Here is a 25562-nt window from a genome sequence, read left to right on the forward strand (position 1 = left end):
TCCATCTTTATTGTATTTTATGTTGTATATTTGATTAAACATATTAAATAACATATCCAAATAATATTGTTATAAATGTAGTCATTCATTTACAATACAAAAACAACTTAAAAACTGTATTTTTGTAATTTTCTTCGCACAGTACACGCGTAGTAAGATACAGACAAAAGCTTATGATCTATTCTAAAAGCTTAAAGACAACAAAATGTATCAGGGACTACAGCTTTTAAATAGAAAACGTCACAATCCGTTATTCATAGTATTAATCCTTTGTTTTGCAACAAGTGTCGAGTGTAGTAGCCCTGTGGTAAAGCGTTCGCTGGGATCCCCGTTGGTAGACCTATCGGGCTATTTTTCGCTCTAGTCAGTGCACACAAACTAGTATATCAAAGGTCGTGGTATGTACCATCCTGTCTGTGGAATGGTGCATATAAAAGATACATTGCTACTAATGTAAACAATAGAGGGTTATCAAATGTTTGACATCCAATAGCCGATGATTAATAACATAAATGTGATCTAGTGATGTCGTTAAATAAATTTTAACTTTATCTTTTTCTCTTTTTTTTGCAGCAAAGCTGGTAATATGATGACCAAACTAACTGACAAGTTTTTCGCATGGGACTATGGCGGATCAATAATATTTGACGGTCTCTACCGATGTGACAAGACATTTGGGACAAATTACCAACCGCTTCTAAATACATTTTTAAACAAATACACAGGCGTCAAGACCTCATATGGTTACAAAGTTCAACACAATATATCTGTACCATTCTTCCTTGCCGTAGGAGACAGAATTGGCATGTTCCCCGTTGCCTACCTGAACAGAGCCTCTGAACAGTCTGTTACAACAGGCCCTGACGTAGAGCTGGCCAAAGCAGTTGCAGAACAGTACGTTCTTAAGTTTCCAATTAGGCTTCCTGATGGAACATTTTCCCGCACGTTAGGATGGCAAGGGAATGACTTCAACACTTCAACCTATCTTTGGATAGACGATACCTATATGGGCTTCACGCTTTTAGCTCGCTTGTCCCGGATGCTCAAAAATAAAGAATATGCAAAATTCATCGCCAAGCAACGCATGTCTTTTAACCACCATCTTCAGGATCAAATGGATGGTCTGTTTTTTCACGGAGTGAACACGCAACCCAAGACCTTGTCTTGCTGCAAGTGGGGTCGCGCCAATGGGTGGAGTATCACGGCTTCTGTAGAGGTCTTGTTGGCATTAAAGCCCTTCAAGGAGAGCCTGAAGAGCGAATGGGACACCATAATGGATAGCTTCAGAAGACATGCCAGAGGGATGGCCAAACATCAGTCTTCAGACGGAAGATGGCACCAGCTCGTGGATGATGACACGTCTTTCCTGGAAACATCCTGTACAGCGATGACCCTCAGCTCTATAGCAAGGGCGGTTAACGAAGGGTGGTTAGACAGAAAGGAATTCGTAGAAAACTTACATCGAGGATGGAAAGGTCTGGAGACCGTCTTGAAACCTGATGGCACTGTCAATGGGGTGTGCGTTGGAACAGGTAAGTAGCTCTTCTAGTGTAACACTAACACTGAATCAAAGAGGTACCGATTGATCTAATATTTACGTAAATCACCCTAGTTACGAATTCTCTAATTTAAATACATTTCTTCAAGAAAGTCTTTACTATAAAGTTTTGTATCGTTGGATCTTCATATTTTCAAGTTTCTTCATAATCAAATATTAATTAATACTAAAAGGAAAAACAGGTTTGATTTTTATATATGCATATAACCAAGTTTTTTTTATGACAAAAATGGTTCCAATTATGAATATGTTTCAAGCATTAAAATATACACATTTTGTTTTTCTTCTTTGCATTAACCTAGCTAATCTCTTTCTATCTGTCTGTCGGTTTCTCATATATATATATATATATATATATATATATATATATATATATATATATATATATATATGTGTGTGTGTGTGTGTGTGTGTGTGTGTGTGTTTGTGTGTGCATGTGTGTGTATGTATGTATGTATGTATATGTATGTGTGTGTTTATGTGTGTGTGTGTGTGTGTGTGTGTGTGTGTGTGTGTTTTGATGTATGAATATCTATATGTTGTATGTATGTCGAAGTTGACTGTTACATACATAGATATTTAAGCACTGGCGCAGGGGATAATTAAATCATTTCTGGCCTCACAAATTGTACCATGCCCTTGCTGGGACTCGAACCTAAGGCACCGAATCGCCCGCAACTTTGCAGACTTGCCACGATACCTTTTGAGCTATTGAGTCATCCATGAAAAGGATGCTCTTTAAATCAACTATATGCACGGGGCCTACAACTTACGCGGTCGATCCCGCTTACGTACGTGAAACAGTGGGTAGACCTGGCACCGGCTAGTATGAATATCTATATATTATGTGTGTGTGTGTGTGTGTGTGTGTGTGTGGATGGGTGGGTGGGTAGGTGGGTGGGTGTGGGTGCGTGTGGGTGTGCGCGTTTGTGTGTATGCAATGTGTTTGTATGTATATGTATCTATGTGTGTCTGTCTGTCTGTCTGTATGTATGTATGTATGTATGTATGTATGTATGTATGTATGTATGTATGTATGTATGTATGTATGTATATGTATAATATATTGTGTATGTGTCATGCTGTTTTGTTTTGCTAGGAATACAGCCAGCTGCCAGTGATTACAGGAAACGAGGAACAACCTACCTAGAGACCAGGAATGGCGGGATAGGTTTCGTGTACCATGCAGCTGTAGACTATCACAACTTCCTGGCGTCATCTACCGTCAACATCGTCAACGGACAATATCTACTTTCTGTGCATGCTGCGTTGATACAAGCAGTCTACATATATATTAATTATCTTCTGTAGCAGTCTACATATATTTTAATTCTCTTCTGTAACAGTCAACATATATATTAATTCTCTTCTGTAACAGTCTACATATATATTAATTCTCTTCTGTAACAGCGTACATATACATTGTATATTAATTATCTTATGTAACGGTGTTATGTGGTATATGAACTCTGATAGACTTAAGAAATACCCAATGCCACAATTCAGAGGATTAGACCTCAAAGTTAATTTTAAAATTTACACCTACAGACATTGAATTAATTATCATCCATCTATATTATATTGTTGTTAGATTGTACATGTATAATAAAAAATAATACTTGATTGTATAATACTGAGCAAGTTACTTTTGCAACAAACATTGTATTCATATGTGTGTGTGTGTGTGTGTGTGTGTGTGTGTGTGTGTGTGTGTGGTTTATGTGAGTCTGTGTGTATAAATGTTTGTGTGTGTGTGTATATATATGTGTGTGGTCACGATTGAATATTATTAGAATATTTTACCGTTGTGAGGTCCCACCAGGCTCATCTGCGAACACCACGTTTTGGATCTTCAATATCCCAGGTAGGACATTTCGTACTTTGTCTCCGCTGTCTACTGTTAGATTATACACTTTACAAATTAATTGTCTAAAGCATTCCTATTTGCTCGCAGTAACCACCTTTTTATCAGAATCCTTTAATTACCCTTGAAATACCATAACATATCAAATAATAGTATTGTATCTCAGAGCATGAAAAGCAACCAAACTCAACATTCTAGTACTAAGAGGTGTGTTTTCCAATATTATTATTTATAGGAATGGTTTTCCAAAATTGTCCAATGGTTACATGTATATTTGACAAAAACCAACAGGATATCAGTGTCTTACTAATATGCACAGCAATATTAAGTCACATAGTGTTGAACAGTGAATGGTATGAACTACTATTCTGGTATCAGATTCCCCGTGTTTGATCTTTGGTTATTCAACATTCAACTCAGTGTTACTACTCTACACTGTAACGTCCTCGGTGAAACCACCCACCCAGTTTTGCATTCAGTGCAAAGTTTTGAAAAAGGTTTCAAAGAGGAAATTAATTAATTGTACTGTTCAGTATGAGGCATTGGCATCTTTCTTACGGGTTTGTATAATTTGTGCATTTAGTTTGGTTAACAGAGACTTGTAGCGATCAAATACAACACGACAGCATATTTCTCAAACATTTTGTTCCCTTTGTGTTTTGAACTTTGAACCAATGTATGTCGTTCAACAATGAAGACTGACTTCCCGACTAGTTTCTCAGGTACATTTGAATCTTGAGTTTGTTTCAACAATGGGTATTGGTATGGGTAGGAAGTCATTCTTTATGATCAGCAAAGTATTCACTTCCAGGCCGGCTTTGTATGTTGTAAATAGTCTGTGTAAAATGTCTTATTCAACTACCTAATTGTACTATATTGCAGTTTGACCATTTGACCATAAAATTACCACATACAAATGTATGAAGGATTATATGAGCATCTGCATTATAGACAGTGCACCATAGATTGTACCGGCCTCGGTGGCGTCGTGGTTAGGCCATCAGTCTACAGGCTGGTAGGTACTGGGTTCGGATCCCAGTCGAGGCATGGGGTTTTTAATCCAGATACCGACTCCGCAAGGCCCAATGGGTAGGTGTAAACCACTTGCACCGACCAGTGATCCATAACTGGTTCAACAAAGGCCATGGTTTGTGCTATCCTGCCTGTGGGAAGCGCAAATAAAAGATCCCTTGCTGCTAATCGGAAAGAGTAGCCCATGAAGTGGCGACAGCGGGTTTCCTCTCAAAATCTGTGTGGTCCTTAACCATATGTCTGACGCCATATAACCGTAAATAAAATGTGTTGAGTGCGTCATGAAATAAAACATTTCTTTCTTTCTTTTATAGACAGTGCACCATAGATTGTAGTTAATGTGGTCATACAAATGTATTTATAAAACCACGGCAACATGCACCAATACGAGGACACATAATGATCCCACTGCTCTTGTAAACACTGAAACGATTAATTAAAATTTGAAATCAACATTCTGATTAATATTATATTTTGTACCAAATAAACCAAAACAGTTTTCAAAACATTGGAGGCCTTTAACATTGCTTAACTTTACTTATAAACTAGCTTCAGGCTGGATTGCCAATAGAATAAAAACAGTGCTAGATAAAATAATTAGCAACGATCAAACTAAAGGTAGATATATTGGTGAAAACATTCGATTAATATATGATATCATGCACTACACGGACGTCCTCGATATACCAGGTCTCCTGCTTTTGGTAGATTTTGAAAAAGCTTTCGACTCTGTATCATGGGCATTTAATGAAAATTCATTAGACATTTTTAATTTCAAAGCCTCAGTTAAAAACTGGATTAAAACTCTATATAATAATTCAATGTCGAGGGTGATTCAAAATGGCTTTCTGTCAGAGACATTTAAATTAGAAAGTGGATGTAGACAAGGTGATCCACTTTCTCTTTATATTTTTATTATTTGCGCTGAAATTCTAGCTATATTAATAAAAAAAAATAACGAAAACATAAATGGAATAACAATCGATGGTGAACAATATTTAATATCCCAATATGCAGACGATACAACGTTTATATTGGATGGAACTCCTGGATCTCTGTTTAATACTTTAACAATATTAGAATACTATGCCACAGTATCTGGATTAAAAATAAATTATACAAAATCAAAAGCTATTTGGATAGGCAGTAAAAAACCCTCAGAAGATGTTTATCACCATTCAAGATGGAAATTGGAATGGATACAACAGAATTAAGATGCTCGGAATAACGTTTACAGTAAATTTACAATTAATTGTTAAAGCGAATTACCCCACAAAAATTAATGAAATGAAACTATTGATAAAACTATGGTCAATAAGGAAGTTAACTGTCTTAGGAAGAATAACCGTATTAAAAACACTAATAATACCTAAAATTACATATTTACTAACTTCACTACCAAACCCATCCAAAAAAGAAGTTGACAATTTGAATAGATTATTTCATAAATTCATTTGGCAAAATAAACCCGATAAAATAAAACGTGGGGTGGGGTGTCAATTATCTTCGTCTCAGAAGTGTTACAAAATGCAAATTCAAAGACTGACCACTATCTTATTCAATATATCGACAAAGACAGCGGATTAATTACGATGACTGAAAATAACGAAGACGTCTACTTGATTAACTAGCATGCACAATATAATGCAACAGTACATTCCATTCGTGAACATTACTTTCCTTTAACTGGCATTCGAAGAAAATATGTGAACAGAGAAGGAACGTATCATAAAATAATTCTACACAACAAGAAATGGACAAAGTTATGAGGGAAATTAATTCTGCCACAGAGGTTAATTTTCGAGATTAAGAGCCTATTCAGTGAGTTAACGAAGGAGTCTTTTGTACTGTTTGAATATACATTACGTCAGTGTTTGAGGTGTGGCTGTCATAAGCATACAGGCTCCCATGTTTGTAGGGTGGGGGAGGCAGGCTGGTTTTTGTCCGAATTAAACGGAATTGCTCGAATCAGGATAACAACGTTTTTGTCATTCTAGAATTTCTGCCAAACGAATATATAGGGCTTGAAAAGAATTACTACGCATTTTTACGCATATCAACTAATTTTACGGGTAGGATGATGGAAATACATGGTAAAAATGTTTCATGTTAGCACATATTGCCCGAATATCTCTATTGGTTTTGTCCGAAATTGAGGATTGGCAGGGTTGAAGATGGTCATTCAAACACCAGATTCATTTGTGAACTCATACAGTTTAGTAAATCATGTAGCTCCTTGGTAGAATTCATTACCTCTTTTCTTTGTCTAATTCTTCTCGTTTTTCTCTCTACCAGTATTTTAATTGTTTGCTTGCTTATGTATTTCCTTCCTATGCAAGGTATACATAATGCATTATATTATTAAAGGTAGTTTTTGAAATTTCATTTTAAAACTTCAGGTTAAATCATACCTACATTTCTCCCATCCCTAGCCATGCAAGGCAGACCCATGCCACGACGTCAGCCCATGTGGAATAAATATTTCTCTCATCCTCAGGTATATGGAAAAGAGCTATCCATGAAAGAAAGCCATGTAAGAAATTTCTATCTTGCATGCGATATCATGCTTCGATTTAACATGACTTTGTTGGTAATATATGACATCATATTAATGTGAGGTGGTGACGTCATTAGACACATTGTATGCGGTCATGTGGGATAGAAAAAGTACACCCTCGGTGAGGGAAAGTTCGACCCTGGGACTCGGCAAGCCTCGTCCCGGGTCGAAATGTCACCACCTCGGGGGGGGGGGGGGGGGTGGGGGGGGGGGGGGGGTGTTCTATCCCACATGACCACATATGATGGAATCTATTAGTACTCTATTTTCAGATTATTTTGTTTCTGGTAACTATTTGTGGTTTTGATATTGTAGGTAGTACTAAACCAAATAACTTCCGGCTGGGTCAAAGTGCGAGGTGCACCGAACTTTTGATAGAGAAGTGAACACCACAAGTCCTGTGATTGGTTATAAATGTGAGTGTGTTGGTTGTAAAAAATAATAGTTTCATCTGGGTAAAAAAAAATTGCAATTTTATTTCATCTAGTACCAATGTGTCAAGTAGCCTTGTGCTTGAAACATGTATGGGGTACCTGTAAAAAAAAGTACTCGAATTTTGTGCGAAACTAGGGTAGTCATAGACGCTACCCGTTATCTCAGAAACGAGCAGCTTGACCCCCATTTTGTTCTGATTCACTTTAAGTGTAAGGGGTGATAGTATTTATATCCGTGGCGTTTATGTCGGTTGATACGTTGCAGGTAGGAGTTTTAGCCACATATGTTACTATTGTCGTCTATGGGATTTGATTTGGTAGTATACACTCTATAGCACATATTCAGTGCATAATAAAAACTATTATTATTTTGTCATTTTGTTTAATTAAACTATACTGGTTGATAAATTAGCCATCACTCGATCATGCAAGTTCAGAATGACCTTGACCTTGACAATAATCTCTGTACATGGCTCTGAATGGAGTTTGAATCAAAGTTAGCACTGAAGAAAAGTTGGTTTTGGCCTATAATTCATACTGTAAAGATTTCAATAATTTCTTTTTACATGGTATTTGACTTGCCATATACAACTGCTCTTAAGTATGGTATTATATATAAGCAACCTGAACTAAGATTTTAATAGCAATTTATTTTTATATTAAAAATAGCATGTGCCAATAGTGGGTTAATGTCTTTAGTTTCCATTAACATTGTTAATTTTTTATGTATGAAATTCTGAAAACTCAAATTTGTAAAGAAGTTGATTTTTATTGTCATTTTGACATATTTATAGGGTGCTAAGTTATATTTTAGACAAATTTGTAGTTTTATGCAAAATTTAAAGTAAATTTTAAGAAAAACTTTACCAAAAACATAATTAAATTTGTTGTCACTATTGTGCCTTCTGTTCTTATTTGTACATAACAATAAGGTTGTTAAACATATACTTAGATCTCCAGATAATTCTTTTTTTTTTAATAATCACTTAGCTCTCATGAAAAGCATTTTGAGTTTATACTAGATTCAGAACCAATTTTTTCAGATCTGATTATCTGCCTTGGATTAAGTTGATAATTTATTTTATTGTTAAAGCTGTATTACCTAATGTTACTAGCTAAATAAAATGCTGGATTACAGATTGTAGGAATACATCTAATGTACATATTGTATTCATCCGGATTAGATAATAATGCAAGAAAATAGATGTTCGGGTAATTTTGTCATTTAAAAATAGTTTTTTTCAGTAATTAATCAAAAATAAATGTGTTAAAGCTGCATGATTATTCCAGATATCACAACTATTAAAACCTCCAACTACAGTAGGCTATAAATAAAATATAGTCAGGAATATTGGTGGCTGCCAATAGTTTTGATGGTTCATTATGAAAATCAGCATGGCCGATATATTTGAAATTCGCACACCTGGTAACTTGAAGACACCCACACCCAGCATACAGGATTTCCTCCCAACACTAATGTTCAGGACATTAAGTCATTACTTCATACAGGTACAGTCATGTTTGTGTTTCCTTCCTCAGACAGTGTATTTTTTTAATACTGATATTTCTTTGATGTGCCTGTTAAGGTCTTCATAATTTAGGGGTCAATCAAGTGCATGTGTTTTAATGGAATTCTTTAAAGGGGTAGAGGTACTCTGACTATCTTTGTTGTCTCTACATATATACCTGAGTACACACACCCAACTGAAAGTAAATATCTTCAGGAGTTTTTATTTTAAAACATTTTGTTGTTTAATATGACATATTGCATTTGTACAAAACTATATGCAATATATATGCTTTTTGAGGTGTACATTATATTAGGTTGCACTGTAGAAACAACAGTTTCAGTGAGGGTGTCAGTTTTATGTCAGAATACACCAGATCCTGGTTGTCATAAAGACACATAGCTGGACACTTTTTGAAAAATGTATGTTATCAGTATAGGTAGTACTAAACCAAATAACTTCCGGCTGGGTCAAAGTGCGAGGTGCACCGAACTTTTGATAGAGAAGTGAACACCACAAGTCCTGTGATTGGTTATAAATGTGAGTGTGTTGGTTGTAAAAAATAATAGTTTCATCTGGGTAAAAAAAAATTGCAATTTTATTTCATCTAGTACCAATGTGTCAAGTAGCCTTGTGCTTGAAACATGTATGGGGTACCTGTAAAAAAAAGTACTCGAATTTTGTGCGAAACTAGGGTAGTCATAGACGCTACCCGTTATCTCAGAAACGAGCAGCTTGACCCCCATTTTTTTCTGATTCACTTTAAGTGTAAGGGGTGATAGTATTTATATCCGTGGCGTTTATGTCGGTTGATACGTTGCAGGTAGGAGTTTTAGCCACATATGTTACTATTGTCGTCTATGGGATTTGATTTGGTAGTATACACCCTGTACGCATTATTAATCTATTTAAAAAATATGATTTCGACTTTGGCTTTGAACTATTGTCATACTTCTTCATTTGTTTTCTGAAATGTTTCATAGTCAGTCAATATTACAATTTTGTTTAACGACTGCTCTTTCTGTCTTGAAGTAAACATTTTAATTATCCAATCAAATACAAACTTAAAGAGATATTCCTGAGTTTGCTGCAAATTTTAAGAAGTTATCGACTAACAGAGACTTTTTGACGACTGAAATTACATATTAAATATATGTTTCTGCATAAAATATTAGTGGCTGTATATTAAACGTTTTTCTGATAGTTGTAATATTTGTACTGGATTAAATTTCATTTTATTTCCTAAAAAAGATTTGTTAGTACGTACGAAATTATTTGAAGACAAAATCCAGTTTGAACTTCTTACAAATATTAAGACGACCAGAAACACATTGAATATACAAACACTGATATTCTAAACAAGAAAATATATTTAATATGTAAGTTAATTCGTAGAAATATTTTATTAGTCGGAAACATCTTACAATGCAGCAAACTCGGGAGTGTCCCTTTAACAATTTCACTTGCACTTCCCCTTCTAGTTGCTTGAAAGTTGCATACATTTTTTTCTGGTGCATTGCATTCAGAAAACAATCTGCTGATTAGGCAGCTACCAGTTTTCATTTTTGGTTGATATTTGTAAACCTGTGGATATTTCTCAGTGTCAACGGATAAGTTACTTTTGTTCTCTCTACACTGTTTGTATAGATAAAACATCATGATTCATAGGATTGTGTCATTCTTTTCAACAGCATGTTTTGGTATTAAATGTGGTGAGCACATAAATCAGTTACTAAGTGTGCGCACACACTACTGAAACAAATTCAGTAAAATGCACAAAAAGTCTCTGTGTGAAGTCTAAGCTACTTATAAGTGCCATATCCATGGTCTACAACCCCAAAAAACCTATATGTTGATATATTATACGGATTATATGGTCTAAAAATAAATCATGGCAAATGACGAAATTTAGCCGCCATATTGAATAAATTACAGTTTATATAAAACGTCGCCGTAGACAAAAAATAGCGTGCGCTACAACAGCTTCTTCTGAATATGCACGTAAAGCCCTATGACCTGACCTGACAAAACATTCCACCGGATTCATGTTCAGTGGCCCAAATAGCCATAGAAAATGCTAGGCATAAAATTTTCCGCTCGGTCTGGTTGAAAGCAGCCCTGATTATACAGCTTTTGTTGCACATAAAAGAGATGGGGCGGAAATTGTAAATGACTCATAGAGGGTGTTGTTCGGGTTACGAGAAAAGAGCCAGGTGTGAGCGTGGGAACCAGGCTCCGTATTCCTAAACGTACTTAAGTCAATGTATGATACCTAAATACATACTTAAAGTACATAATTAAGTATCATACATTGACTTAAGTACGTTTATGAATACAGAGCCAGGGGCCTAATTCACTAAACTCTCGCAATTTTGCGATCTCGCAGTGCAATGCTAAACGACTTACATTATTATCGGCCTTGGTGGTGGTTAAGTCATAAAACTTAAGGTTGGTAGGTACAAGGTTCGCATCCGGGTATGAACTGGTGTACGGCCACTACCCAGACGTTTCACTAACCACTACCTTCCACTGTCCTGGACAGGTAGCTTAAATGCGTGCGTGCGTGTACAGGATGGCATGCTCAAACCTTAATGGGACGAACTATTGGACTGTTGTTAGAGCCAGGATTCTCTTTCACCTCACCACTACCCCCATGTCCTAGAAGGACTTGATGTGATGATATTATCAAATCCAATATGGCTGCCATTTTGGCAGGGAAAACAAAAATATTGTTTGGTGGTCAGCTCAATATTCTAACTCATCACAAGCAACTGCAACTAATTGTAATGAATTTCTATTTATCTATTTTACAGATAATAATGATTTGGTCTGAATTTGTTTGGTAATTAGATCTATGGTGACATGGGTTCGAATCCTCATAATCATTGTTGGAATTTATAGAACTAAATTTATCTTAAGATATGAACGCATTAATATATGTATATATATATATATATATATATATATATATATATATATATATATATATATATATATATATATATATATATTGATAACATGTAACAGTTAGACCTACAGACCCAGATATCAAAATACACCAGACATTGCCTCTTTGTAACACTTGCCAGACCCATACTATTTTCTAAACTATTGTGGAATATAGGTCATTCTAATGGAAAACAAATCACTTTTCAAGACACAAATTCAACATAAAACAATTACAATATATAAAGTTTTGTGGTTAACCTTCATAAACTAGATGAACAAAGGAACCTAAAATCATATCTGGCCACGCAGCACTGTAATCGGCCTGTGGGTACAGACACCTCTTACTCCATTAGCAAGTTCATTATATCATTGGTGTTACCGGACAGGTGAGATCATTCAGCAGTGTGATCCAATTGGTTTGTACTGATCAAGAGCACATGGATGTGTTATGTTAGTATTTGGAATATCTTTAGCATTAAAAACGATTCAAGGGTGTAATTTTGTATTTTCACACACACATTGTATATTCTATATTAGCTCGAATCACCTCTAGCCCTCCCCTTGTTGAGATGTTGTAGTAGAGTGCTAGCGGGGACTGTGTGTAATACTTCGGCAATCGCCGACGACAAAATGGTAGCCAGCTACTGTGTCTAAAATATAAAAAAAATTTTCTAAATCTGATGTCATGCACAGAGCCATAAATCCTGGTTCTACAAACAGCACGATAACTGGCTTGCTGGGGTGAACGATGTAAGTACAAGTAGATTTAATAAACAAGTATTCCACGCAATTAATGGTCTCTCGTATTCACTGCCACTCATAACTGGATCCATATTGTTTTCAAAATTCAATTAAAACAATTAATTTAAAATTTTAATTTAATTAAATTTTGTCACATGCGCTGTGATAGACATTCATAGGTGCAACTATAAACCAAGTTTCATTGACCTGATATTAAAGTAAAACATGCCATGGCACTTCAAAAACAAATCATGTCAAATGGCCTGCTGGTGTGAAATACATCATATATCATAAGGAGCCATAAATCATGTCAAATAATTACATTGTTCTTCATATTATGAACACTATGTTATATGCATATTTGATAGCCATATATTATTATAAACCAGGAAGCAGTACATGTATGCCATGGATCTGCACAGCTCCATGACAAATGGCCTGCATGGATGAAATATATCTGCATATAGGTACAGGCATAGTTAACCGATTTTATTATTATACGAAGCCATGTCATGTCATATCTATGTTAAATTACATATTGCATGTTTCTTCTTGTTATTAATAATATATTATACCAGTATTACATGAATATATAATATTAGAAAGCAGAGGGCCATATGCCATGGTCCTGCACAGCCGGAATGCTGCCGGGAACGGAACGCTACCAATCACAGGGATGTTCAAATTCCGTAACCGACACTAACATGTTGATCGCGCATCCTTCTAGTGGAGCGATGCTAACGTGTTTACAACAGTTCAAGGACTCTTATCGTGCGGGTAGTACATTAGAAACTGTTTGAGTCCAGCATTTGAAGCAGTGTGTTTCACAGATCAGTACATACTCGTTTTATTCAGTTTATACCAAATATTTTAAAATGCTGATGTTGCTTTCGTGGAGTATAACATTTGCATTACTTGTTTGCGCTGAAGGATACACTCCCAAGGAATATGTCATGTAAGTAACTAATATATTAAAGGGACATTCCTGAGTTTGCTGCATTGTAAGATGTTTCCGACTAATAAAATATTTCTACGATTAAACTTTCATATTAAATGTATTTTCTTGTTTAGAATATCAGTGTCTGTATATTTAATGTGTTTCTGGTCGTCTTAATATTTGTAAGAAGCCCAAACTGGATTTGGTCGTCAAATAATTTTTTTTTAGGAAATAACATGAAATTTAACCTAGTACAAATATTAGAACGATCAGAAACACGTTTAATATACAGCCACTAATATTTTATGCAGAAAAACATATTTCCTATGTAATTACAATCGTTAAAAAGTCTCTTTTAGTCGATAACATCTTAAAAATTGCAGCAAACTCAGGAATGTCTCTTTAATTAGTACAATATATATTGTCCATAGTTATATTCTATTCACCCTTAAAACTAAAATGAAAAATACGTTTTGAGTAAATTTGTGTATTTTGTTATAAATTGACATCTTCAAATGCTTCAGTAACTTACAAGTTCGCAATTTTATAAAATAATAATAATAATAATAATAATATTAATAATAATAATAATAATAAAAAATATAAAATATAAAATAAAATAATAAGAATAAACGGGCATATTTCAAAAGTGGTCAATACTAGACCTAAAATGTCAAATGAGCACCCCAAACTAGACCTAAAATGTCAAATGAGCACCCCAAACTAGACCTAAAATGTCAAATGAGCACCCCAAACTAGACCTAAAATGTCAAATGAGCACCCCAAACTAGACCTAAAATGTCAAATGAGCACCCCAAACTAGACCTTGCCTGCAATAATTTCGTACGTGTAAATTTTTTTCCTGTTTTAGCTTCTATAGACGTTAGGAATACCAGAAACACGTGATGCACAAACATTAATTATAAGCAAGAAAATGTAATGAATATCCAGTTTTATTCATTACAAACCTTGTCAGCCGGAAGCATGTTTAAATATCAGTAAAGTCAGGAATGCCCATTTCAGAGTTAAGGGGCCAGCGTACACCTTTTTTGAAAATGAAAAATGTCGATCAACATTTTTCATTTGGGGATGTACACTTTTAGGGGGGGGGGGGGGGGGGGGTGGTCAAAAGCGTACGGTTTGTACGCTCGTGAAAATGTTGCAAATTAGGGACGGACCCTAAACGTATCCGGGGGAAAAAAATGTTTTAAGTTAGTTAATCTAGATTTCAAACATGTTTCTTGGTTATGAAAAAACCCACTATTTTGTTTAATCAAAGTTCCCTCATATACTTTTAATAGAATGTTGCATTAATTCTGTTAGCCAGTGCACCATGACTGGTATATCAAAAGCCATGGAATGTGCTATACTGTCGGTGGGATGGTGCATATAAAAGATCCCTTGCTACTACTGGAAAATGTAGTGGGTTTCCTCACTAAGACTATACGTCATTTAAAAGGGTTAATTGAGGAATTTGTTGTGCATGGTATTCACGCAGCTCCTCCTGCCTCCTATAAAACTATATTACTTTACTTCCTAATGTGAATGACTTAAAAGAAACAATGTATACAGGGACAAAGTTTCAAATTCCACCAAAACGAATATTTTTAAATATGTCCAAACGAGCATTAGGCCTATTTGTAATATCGGTAAGCTTTTTTTATGAACAAAAATATTTTCCGAGCTACATTTAGGGTCCTTTTCCAAACTGTTTGTTTTGTTTAACGACACCACTAGAGCACATTGATGAATTAATCATCGGCTATTGGATGTCAAGCATTTGGTAATTCTGACATGTAGTCATCAGAGGAAACCCGTTATATTTTTCCTAATGTAGCAAGGGATCTTTTATATGCACTTTCCAACATAAGAAAACACACACCACGGCCTTTGACCAGTTGTGGTGTACTGGTTGGAACGAGAAAAAACAAATGAGCTGAATGAATCTACCGACGTGGTTCGATCCTGCGACGCAAGTACCTCAAGCGAGCGCTCAACCGACTTAAATCAGGTCTTTTTTCAAATGCGCGGTTTTGGCACGGCGCGATCTACCAGAGGCGGGTCTAGGGGGACCCCAGGGGCCCGGCCCCACCCCCAATTTTGCGATAGTTATAATTTTATCATATATTATTTTCATTTTTTACGACCCCTCCAAACATCCCCTGGCATTCCACCTCATGTCACTGGGGCCCCCCTAAATGGATTTTCTGGATCCGCCACTGATTACGGACAAATAAAAATCGATTCTGTGATTATTAACTGTAGTGAGGGTCGAGGATCTGATAACCGCGACCTCGCCTAGTCCAAAAAATCGAAAACAATTAGTGACATGGACACGACCCTTACAACAACATGCACTAGCAACTGTGAATTGTATTTGATAATCAGGCACCTGCGCAGGACGTTTAACGTATGGGGGAGGGTGGGGGCGTCTACAGTGGCTTGCGAAGTTTATAGGGTGGGCAGCGGGACTGGCTCCCCACGGAAACGAAATTGAAAAACGTAGAACATTTACTAGAACACGGTGGGGTTTTTGAACCCGAACCCCAACCCCTCGCACAAACGCCTGATGTCGGTTTATATGATTCTAAAAACTTCATAATCCTTTATAATTACTCTTACTACTTTGTTTTGCAGCAAAGTTGCTGATAAGATGACCACACTAATTGACACGTTTTTCGCATGGGACTATGGCGGAGCAGTAATATTTGACGGTCTTTACAGATGTGACAAGACATTTGGGACCAACTACCAACCGCTTCTAAATACATTTCTAAACAAATCTATAACAGACCCAGATTCATTTGGCTACAAGGTGCAACACAATATATCTGTACCATTCCACCATGCTGTAGGAGACAAAATTGGCATGTTTCCTATTGCTTACCTGAACAGAGCGTCTGAACAGTCTGTTACAACAGGCCCTGACGTAGATCTGGCCAAAGCAGTTGCAGAACTGTACGTCCTTAAGTTTCCACATAAACTTCCGGATGGAACATTTGCCCGAACAAGGGGATGGAAAGGGAATAACCATACCACTCCAACTTATGTTTGGATACCTGATGCCTATATAGGCGTCACGCTTCTAGCTCGCTTGTCCCGGATGCTCAGAAATGAAGAATATGCCAAATTCATCGCCAAACAACGCATCTCTTTTAACAACCATCTCCAGGACCAAACGGATGGTTTGTTTTTTCACGGAATGAACACGTCACCCATGAACATGTCTTGCTGCAAATGGGGTCGTGCCAATGGGTATGGTATGACGGCTTCTGTAGAGGTCTTGCTGGCGTTAACGCCCTTCAAGGAGAGCCTGAAGAGCGAATGGGACGCCATAATGGACAGCTTCAGAAAACACGCCAGAGGGATGGTCAAACATCAGTCTTCAGACGGAAGATGGCACCAGCTCGTGGATGATGACACATCGTATCTGGAGACGTCCTGTACAGCGATGACTATCAGCTCTATAGCAAGGGCGGTTAACGAAGGGTGGTTAGAGAGAAACGAATTCGAAGAAAGCTTACATCGAGGATGGAAAGGTCTGGAAACAGTCTTGAAAGCTGATGGTACTGTTAATGGCGTGTGTCGTGGAACAGGTAAGTAGCTTTGTAAATATATGTGTTGTTGGATCTTCATATTTGCAAGTTGCTTTATAATCAAATACAATTCAAATTAATGTTAAATCAAAAATCAAGTTTTATTATTATTATTATTATTATTATTATATGTGTATATATATATATATATATATATATATATATATATATATATATATATATATATATATATATATATATATACACACATACATACATACATATACATACATATATATATATATGTATATATGTGCATACAGCTAAGATTATTATTTTTACAAATGAACACAAATTATTGCAGTTATGATTATTTTGATTTATATTTCAAGCATTAAAAGACACATATTGTTTTTGTGTTGTTGTTTTATTAGCCTTGCTAATATTACAAGTAACATGCAAAATATAATTATACTGTTTTGTTTTCCTAGGAATACAGGCAGCTCCCATTGATTACAAAAACCGAGAAACAACCTACCTAAAAACCAGGAATGGCGGGATAGGTTTCGTGTACCATGCAGCTGTAGACTATCAGAACTTCCTGGCATCATCTACCGTCAGCATCGTCAACGGACAAAATCTACTTTCTGTGCTTGTTGCGATGACACAAGCAGTCTCTCTATATATTAATTATCTTCTGTAACAGTCTACATACATATTAATTATCTTCTGTAGCAGTCTACGTATGCATTAATTATCTTCTGTAACAGTCTACATACATATTAGTTATCTTCTGTAACATTATACACATGTTAATTATCATCTGTAGCCGTCTACAGTCTACATATATAAAAATGATCTTCTTTAACAATCTACATATATATATTAATTATCTTTTGTAGCACTCAGTGTTTCTGTCAGCAAGAAATGTTTGGGGATGGCGCTATGGAATTGAATGCAACCACAGTCAACAGGGGGTGTGGGGGCCTCTCCCATAAAGAAAATGGGTTAAGTTTAGGGTTAGGGTTAAGAAAATCATACATTAATGATAAGAGTAATTAATTTTGTTTAAAGCTTAACTTTTTTTTTTTAATTCCAAAAAGATCTACAAAGAGATTATTACCGTCGTGTGTTTTGGTATCGTCAATATCATATATTAGGGATAAAAATAATGTATTATGCTCTCTCTCTCTCTCTCTCTCTCTCTCTCTCTCTCTCTCTCTCTCTCTCTCTCTCTCTCTCTCTCTCTCTCTCTCTCTCTCTCTCTCTCTCTCTCTCTCTCTCTCTCTCTCTCTCTCTCTCTCTCTCTTTGTATTCGTGTGTGTGTGTGTGTGTGGTCACGATTGAATATTAATAGAATATTTCACAATTGTTAGGTACTAGTATATGACTGGTATAAACATGTATACAAATGTTAGTCATCGTGAGAAATGCATTAAAAAGATGTCTTTGCCAGCATTTGTAATGATGAAATTTACTTGAAACGTTATATGCTTAATGGGTAGAGAGAAGCAATTTTCGATTCACCCATATTTTACTCAAATAACAATAATGTATGGAATATCCAGTAATAAATTTTCTATAAACTTATATACCCTTCTATACTTGTATTTCATGTAGTTTACACAATGCTACAACAGCACATGCAATCATATATTACACTTCGAAAATAATATGTTATTGGCCATCGACTTGATATGTACAATCAATGTTATCGAATTTTGGACATTTAAGGCCGTGTTTAATGAAACAAGCTATGATGGCCTTCACGTAGCCTCGTATCCTAATCTTTTGTTATGCAAATAGCTTTAGTTATTTATAGGAAATTGCATTCACAACATACATTGATTTTGTTTTTAAAATGGAAATAAGTGCAATTTAGATGATGAATTGTATATAAAACCTGTCGGGATTTGTGTTTGTTTTCATGCAAATGTAAAGAAAACAAGGATTGAATAGGAATAAAACGTAGCATTTGCAAAAAACTAAACAACTGAACAGGACTATAGTTTTGTGCAGCATACAACTGTACAACATGTAGGACTTAATTTATTAATCGCTTTTAGAATATTTATCAACCCTACACTATGCATATTTAAATTAAATATTATTAAATTTTACCAAGTATATTAAAACGGTCAATATAATCTGAACAAATTTCAAACCCAGGAATTGATTTTAAAAAACCACAAAAGAAAACAAAACAAACACGTTACACTATTTGGACCAATTTATAGAATAGAAAGGCAAATGATGTTTCTTATAAATATAACTGGAAGGCGGTCTTCTCCCGACCAAAGCAAAAATACATTTATTCACTGAGTTATCTGAGAATAAAGTTGTGTGCACAGAATCCGTTGCACCGAAATCCGTTACGCAAAAAAAAAAAACCGTTACTCTCTGTAACATTACTTAAATAAAAGAATGCCGCCAAAATTAACATAGCAATGGTACCAATCTATGCCAGTATTCACAGACATTCCAAAAGCGGATGAGTACAATCTTCTTTGTTTTGGCCGTAAATATTCAATTTATTGCTAAATGCGAATAACCAAATTTAAATCGACTAGCATACATCAATGAGGCTGCAGGAGAAACAATTGATCACGAGACGAGTGTATAAACGTGACTTAAAAGACGCCCCAAGTTATCCAGAACCTGATTTCGACAAGACAATGTCGCTGTTTATAAAATAAAATGTAATTGTTATTGCTATAAATGTTACAACCAAAGATATATACCTTATTAAATACGTATTAAAGTAGGCTTTGATACTACATTTATTTTGCTGCGAGTTATAACTCCAAAGAGATAGGTTCTAGCCGATACACGTACGTAATTGTTTTTAAGGTACGGTAATAAACAAAATACGTTACACAACCACTTGTTTGAAAATGTGTGTGCAGATGTCTGAAAATTATATTATTTTAAGATATTTTCTTTTAAATACCACAACAAACAATGACGCAGTACTTGGATGAAATGGCCGCAGCTCTTTATTAAATGACACATTTGACAAGAGCATATGGTGTGCAGGCGTGTACTACAAACAATATTCCAAATTCTCTGGGTACTATCCTCTAGTGTTGAGACATAGCAGGGCAGTTCACTAAAATGCACACGCATAAGTGGGATTCCTGCTGAGTACCTACCACGGCAATGGACACAACAGCACCCAACAACTCCCTAGTGTACAACATAGCAGAGTATACCAAACACATGTACATGAAAGACCAACCCACTCACATATACCCCCACCAATGCATTCCAACCAAAAACTCCCAGGGTAAACCTTAGCAAGTTTCCGCCCCCTAGTGTGCAACATAGCAGGGCAATAGGAAGCATTTACCTGGGTATATGTGAGAACTGATGACTAGCTTCCCAGTGTAAAATTCCATGGCAAAGCAACCACAACAATAACTGCCATATAAATATAGCAAATAACAGTATTAAAGCTGTTGATCATACATGCGTGCCCACCATATCATGCCTGAACCGCGACAGTAATAGTTTTAAATGATGCAACTAAAACACCTTATACCGTCCATGAATCTTGCTGAAAACGTCCATTCATCACATAATTGATAGTTCTAAGCAATATAAGAACTCACTTTCTCCAATGTTCTGCATTACTCCATCATGCGAAAGTGATACTCACGTACTAAAGTCAATGAATGTTCACAATGTTTTCATCAATTACTAACAGACACACACTGAATCACTGGTTTCTGAAAGAAAATATAATCTTTCGGCAGAATGTTGAACTACCACATTATAAGGCATATGTACACATGAACTTATAGTAGATAAACATAACAGCTACTAATCAGTCGTCAATGTCCATCCATACATATATCTTGACCATAGCAGTAACTCCAATACATAAGCATAAATCTAATATAATTATGCAAACTAGCTTACATACAAATCATTTGTTAATGATGGATAGGGTAGGGAGGGTGGGAGTTATGTTTTTTTTACAGTTTTGAGAGTGGCCGTTTGCGCCCAAATTTGTATCAGGAGGAATAACTCTAATTTAGTAACCCTATTAAGCCAGTGAAGGTCTCACACCACAGTTGGAAAATACTACAATAAATCTGTTTAATATTAATGTATTAAACCTTCTTATTTTAAGATATTTTCTTATAAATACCACAACAAACAATGACGCAGTACTTGGATGAAATGGCCGCAGCTCTTTATTAAATGACACATTTGACAAGAGCATATGGTGTGCAGGCATGTACTACAAACAATATTCCAAATTCTCTGGGTACTACCCTCTAGTGTTGAGACATAGCAGGGCAGTTCACTAACATGCACACGCATAAGTGGGATTCCTGCTGAGTATCTACCTACCACGGCAATGGACACAGAGCACCCAACAACTCTCTAGTGTACAACATAGCAGAGTATACCAAACACATGTACATGAAAGACTAACCCACTCACATATACCCCCACCAATGCATTCCAACCAAAAACTCCCAGGGTAAACCTTAGCATGTTTCCGCCCCCTAGTGTGCAACATAGCAGGGCAATAGGAAGCATTTACCTGGGTATATGTGAGAACTGATGACTAGCTTCCCAGTGTAAAATTCCATGGCAAAGCAACCACAACAATAACTGCCATATAAATATAGCAATTAACAGTATTAAAGCTGTTCATCATACATGCGTGCCCACCATATCATGCCACACGGATATGTCTTCACATATCCGTCAAACCCAGTCATCCTAGTATAAGTGTTAAAGTACTTAGAACTACGAAAAAATTAACTTTGTAGACGTAAGAAACGTCTCCAAAGCGTCCTGCAAGGTTTGACGAAGATTGCATTACCAATGTCATCCAAATGCCACCCCATCACTTCGAAATAACTGTGGACAGTCAAACGTAAATGTCCATCATGCCTGATAACCCGTCCCCCGCCTGCTAAGACAGCTTTTCTCCCAGATCTATTCACCCGTTTCCTTTTCTTTTCTATTACTGTTACTGAATTACCCCCTCTCCAAGTTAGACGAGGAAGAAGATCTGACCAAACTAATTTACACTTAGAGCTTAGCAATGACTGGGACAAACTGTGTATGTCTCTTTCTACCTTCACACACAGTTCTGCAGTGGCTATCTCTGTTACATCATTGCTACCGACATGTAACACAATGTATTGAGGCGGGGGATTTTCCACTAACCTCTTCCTGATATTATACATTGCGCCGTCCCACTTTAATCCACGGCGTCCCATCCAGGAAATATTCACCCCTAGGCGCTCCAGCCGTAAGTGACTGTTCAAAGTAAAGTTTGTTTTATTTAACGACGCCACTAGAGCACATTGATTTTTTATCTTATCATCGGCTATTGGACGTCAAACATATGGTCATTTTGACACTGTTTTGAAGAGGAAACCCGCTGTCGCCACATAGGCTACTCTTTTTTCGACAGGAAGCAAGGGATCTTTTATTTGCGCTTCCCACAGGCACGATAGCACAAACCATGGCCTTTGTTGAACCAGTTATGGATCACTGGTCGGTGCAAGTGGTTTACACCTACCCATTGAGCCTTGCGGAGCACTCACTCAGGGTTTGGAGTCGGTATCTGGATTAAAAATCCCATGCCTCGACTGGGATCCGAACCCAGTACCTACCAGCCTGTAGACCGATGGCCTGCCACGACGCCACCGAGGCCAGTAATGTGACTGTTCAACTGCACCGCTGCTCTCTTGGATGCCCAATAAATTATAGAAGATCCCACTATCCATACGTCTGCAAAAACTCAATGAATATTATTAACCAGAAGTAGCGCATGACTTGGTACACTGCAACAATAACCCTATTCCATATTAACTCTAACATATTTTTTGGAAAGCTGTGGACTTCCAACGACCCAACACTTGAATTGTGTCAGACGAAATACCTCTCATAGCTAAGGTAGTTGCAGCACCTATTCGAAAGGAATGAGGACTTGTAGTGTGCCTGAGGTAAACCCAAGAAAGAAATTAACTTTAGTTAATACTGCCCCCGGAACTGATATTGATTGAGGGGTTTTCTATCACAATGGACAAACAAGGATTTAACCACCTTCTTGACAGGTCTGACCAACAAGAACTACTCGCCATGTTTTTAACGAGTACAAACCGAACTACCTGATATTATCGGGAATATGCACCATGTTGTACCACGACCACTTTGATCCGTTTTGGAGTATCTTAAAGTCACAATCAATTCTGAAACATTGCCTATTATCTAATGTTATATCGGAGAAAAACAACAAGGCCTATGTGATGCATGTGATGTAGTATAGACTAGTTCACTCACTCTGAACAGACCGAAAAAGCCACCAATGCAATACACAGCCCTGAATAACAACAATTCATATCTAGATGCCACAAATATGCCTCAATTCTGAGACGGTGTCATTTGAGCTAAAATATCAAGCCCGCTAATGGGAGATCTAGAGTCAGGCCGGCACCAGTGCAACCTCTTCAAACCTTCCAGAGCTTTTTTAACAATAAAAAAGGAAGTCGAGTCTTCCCACTGATGCACTTTATGCACAAAACTAATGCCCCGATATGTAAGATGCGATGGAAGATGGGGCTGACCCCTTAGTAGAATGGTGTCCTATGAATAATAGTAAATGCTCAATAGGGACCGGCCATATATCCCCCATATGCATTAAGGATCTAAACTGTGCCAAACTTCTGATAGCATTACTGTAACAAGCATGGGTACCGCTCGATAGACTTGTGCCTAGCAGTCTTCCAATTTCACTGTGAAAATTGACCAGAGCCAGGTTGGGAAATAAGTCTCCCTGGAATCTGCCTGAGGAGCCAGTTGTCGGAATTTGTCCAGCTGGCCACACTGGCTCTAGGTACAGACAGCAATTGCAGCCAAAGATCGGTGTTTAGTTTTGACCAAGATTGCTGGGCAATGGCTTGGCGCAATCTAAACTGTTCATCATATTCCCTCCATCCAGATCCCGGACTTCTGGCTGACACATCTCTGATGATGGACATATATTGGGTCAATTCAGTCGCCTTGGCAGGAAATTTTTGTATATAGATGTGTATAGAAATTATGAATGCATCAGTCCATTTTTCAACAGTGGATATTTTGTCCTTGAAAACACGTGGTCGTGTTTCAAGGACCCCATTTTCATTGAGAACTAAGGACCCTCCCCCATAAAAATCTTGCAATTCAATGGTTTCCTTTCAACAAAAGCCCCCCCACCCCCCAACTGATTCGCCCAGATCTTCTGTTTTAATTGACCTGGCCCATGGGCCGCTATGTCCATCTTCGGCTAAAAGCAAGATCTCGGGGGTTGCCCCCACCGCTTCCTGCGCCTAACTGCATGAAGCCCCCCCCCCCCCCCCCCCCCCCACCCCCCCCCCCCCCCCCCCCCCCCCCCCCCCCCCCCCCCCCGCCACCCCGTATAGCATTTGGGTCCGTCCCCGAATCCCGGTTAATCGGCGTAAGATTATCGGAATTATTGACAGAAACACTATCAGGAACCGCCAAAGCGTAATTCCAAATGTTACCTGTTGCTTCCCCATTCACATCTGTTGGTCCGTTCACCTGAGGAACAGACACCGTCCGTGACTGTGTATCTTTACTCGCTGCACTTACGGCCATGCCACTCGCACGCGCACCTCTCGAACGCGAACTTCGAGTCGAAGTCGCTGTCCTCCTTCCCAATCCTCGCCTCGGAACCTGAGGGCGAGACGTGGTCCCTCTCAACCTCTTGGTTGGCGGCTGTGACGGTACATGCTCTTAATCTCTTTTCGCCTGTGACGATATTAATTGTTTTAGAAGGCCGTGTGCAGTTCCAAAATGCACTTAGCCCAGATGGGCGATTGTTACGTAATACCTCCGCGCGACCGTACACTCTTAGCCAGGTGTGGAGGCCATGTGGCGAGTAGTTACGTAACACCTCTGCGAGTGCGGTTTTTACAATCGTGATTTGGCAACGATGGCGTCAGTAAGTCTGGCGATCAAAGAGAAAAATGCGTCTCTGGGAGAGGTGGAATATCAGATGATAGGGGAAGGTACCGCCTTGTACCCCCAGGCGATTTCTGATTTTATAATAAATAGCTAGTTTTTAGAGATATCGAGGAGAACGAAAAAGGACGGCTCCCAGGTACCGTAGTCCGTTGGACTTTGGTAAATATTTTTATTTCTGCTCTGTTGTATAACCTTGATGTGATTGATGTGACTTTAAATATTTTAATACTGTATTATACCAATATTCTTTAGACAGTGTCTTCGGTCATCTGACGAAGTAAATCGTAGACTTTTTGTTCTAACATTATACGAGTATTTGGTAATATAAAGCTTAGCCAGTCATCCTAGAAGACCTAGGTAAACTGTAGGTTATTGTCTTTATTGTGATAGGTACCAGTATTAATTCTGTGTTACAAGGTTACTGAATGAGTAGTTAGGGTTAATTAAAAAT

General features: G+C 37.2%; 2 protein-coding genes across 2 annotated transcripts; both read left to right on the forward strand.

The window, feature by feature from the left end:
- The first annotated feature begins 636 nt into the window (after positions 1–636).
- Positions 637–3186, forward strand: LOC121380521 (unsaturated rhamnogalacturonyl hydrolase YesR-like). The gene is made up of 2 exons (XM_041509364.1): positions 637–1532; positions 2658–3186. Exons 1-2 carry the CDS (start codon positions 806–808, stop codon positions 2867–2869), a joined length of 939 nt encoding a protein of 312 aa, XP_041365298.1. The 5' UTR covers positions 637–805; the 3' UTR covers positions 2870–3186.
- A 10145-nt stretch (positions 3187–13331) lies between these two features.
- LOC121380920 (unsaturated rhamnogalacturonyl hydrolase YesR-like) lies at positions 13332–18083 on the forward strand. Its single transcript, XM_041509955.1, has 3 exons — positions 13332–13598; positions 16218–17176; positions 17608–18083. The coding sequence occupies exons 1-3, from the start codon at positions 13519–13521 to the stop codon at positions 17817–17819; spliced, it is 1251 nt and encodes a 416-aa protein (XP_041365889.1). The 5' UTR covers positions 13332–13518; the 3' UTR covers positions 17820–18083.
- The last annotated feature ends 7479 nt before the right edge of the window (positions 18084–25562 follow it).

The sequence above is a fragment of the Gigantopelta aegis genome, chromosome 9, assembly GCF_016097555.1.
Source record: "Gigantopelta aegis isolate Gae_Host chromosome 9, Gae_host_genome, whole genome shotgun sequence".
Taxonomy (NCBI): domain Eukaryota; kingdom Metazoa; phylum Mollusca; class Gastropoda; order Neomphalida; family Peltospiridae; genus Gigantopelta; species Gigantopelta aegis.

Bases quoted from the DNA above. Each gene is read 5' to 3' on its own strand.
- LOC121380920 (XM_041509955.1), top strand. From the start codon at position 13,519: ATGCTGATGTTGCTTTCGTGGAGTATAACATTTGCATTACTTGTTTGC. The intron at 13,599-16,217 runs GTAAGTAACTAA...TTTGTTTTGCAG, and splicing joins ACTCCCAAGGAATATGTCAT to CAAAGTTGCTGATAAGATGA. The intron at 17,177-17,607 runs GTAAGTAGCTTT...TTGTTTTCCTAG, and splicing joins TGGCGTGTGTCGTGGAACAG to GAATACAGGCAGCTCCCATT.
- LOC121380521 (XM_041509364.1), top strand. From the start codon at position 806: ATGTTCCCCGTTGCCTACCTGAACAGAGCCTCTGAACAGTCTGTTACA. The intron at 1,533-2,657 runs GTAAGTAGCTCT...TTGTTTTGCTAG, and splicing joins TGGGGTGTGCGTTGGAACAG to GAATACAGCCAGCTGCCAGT.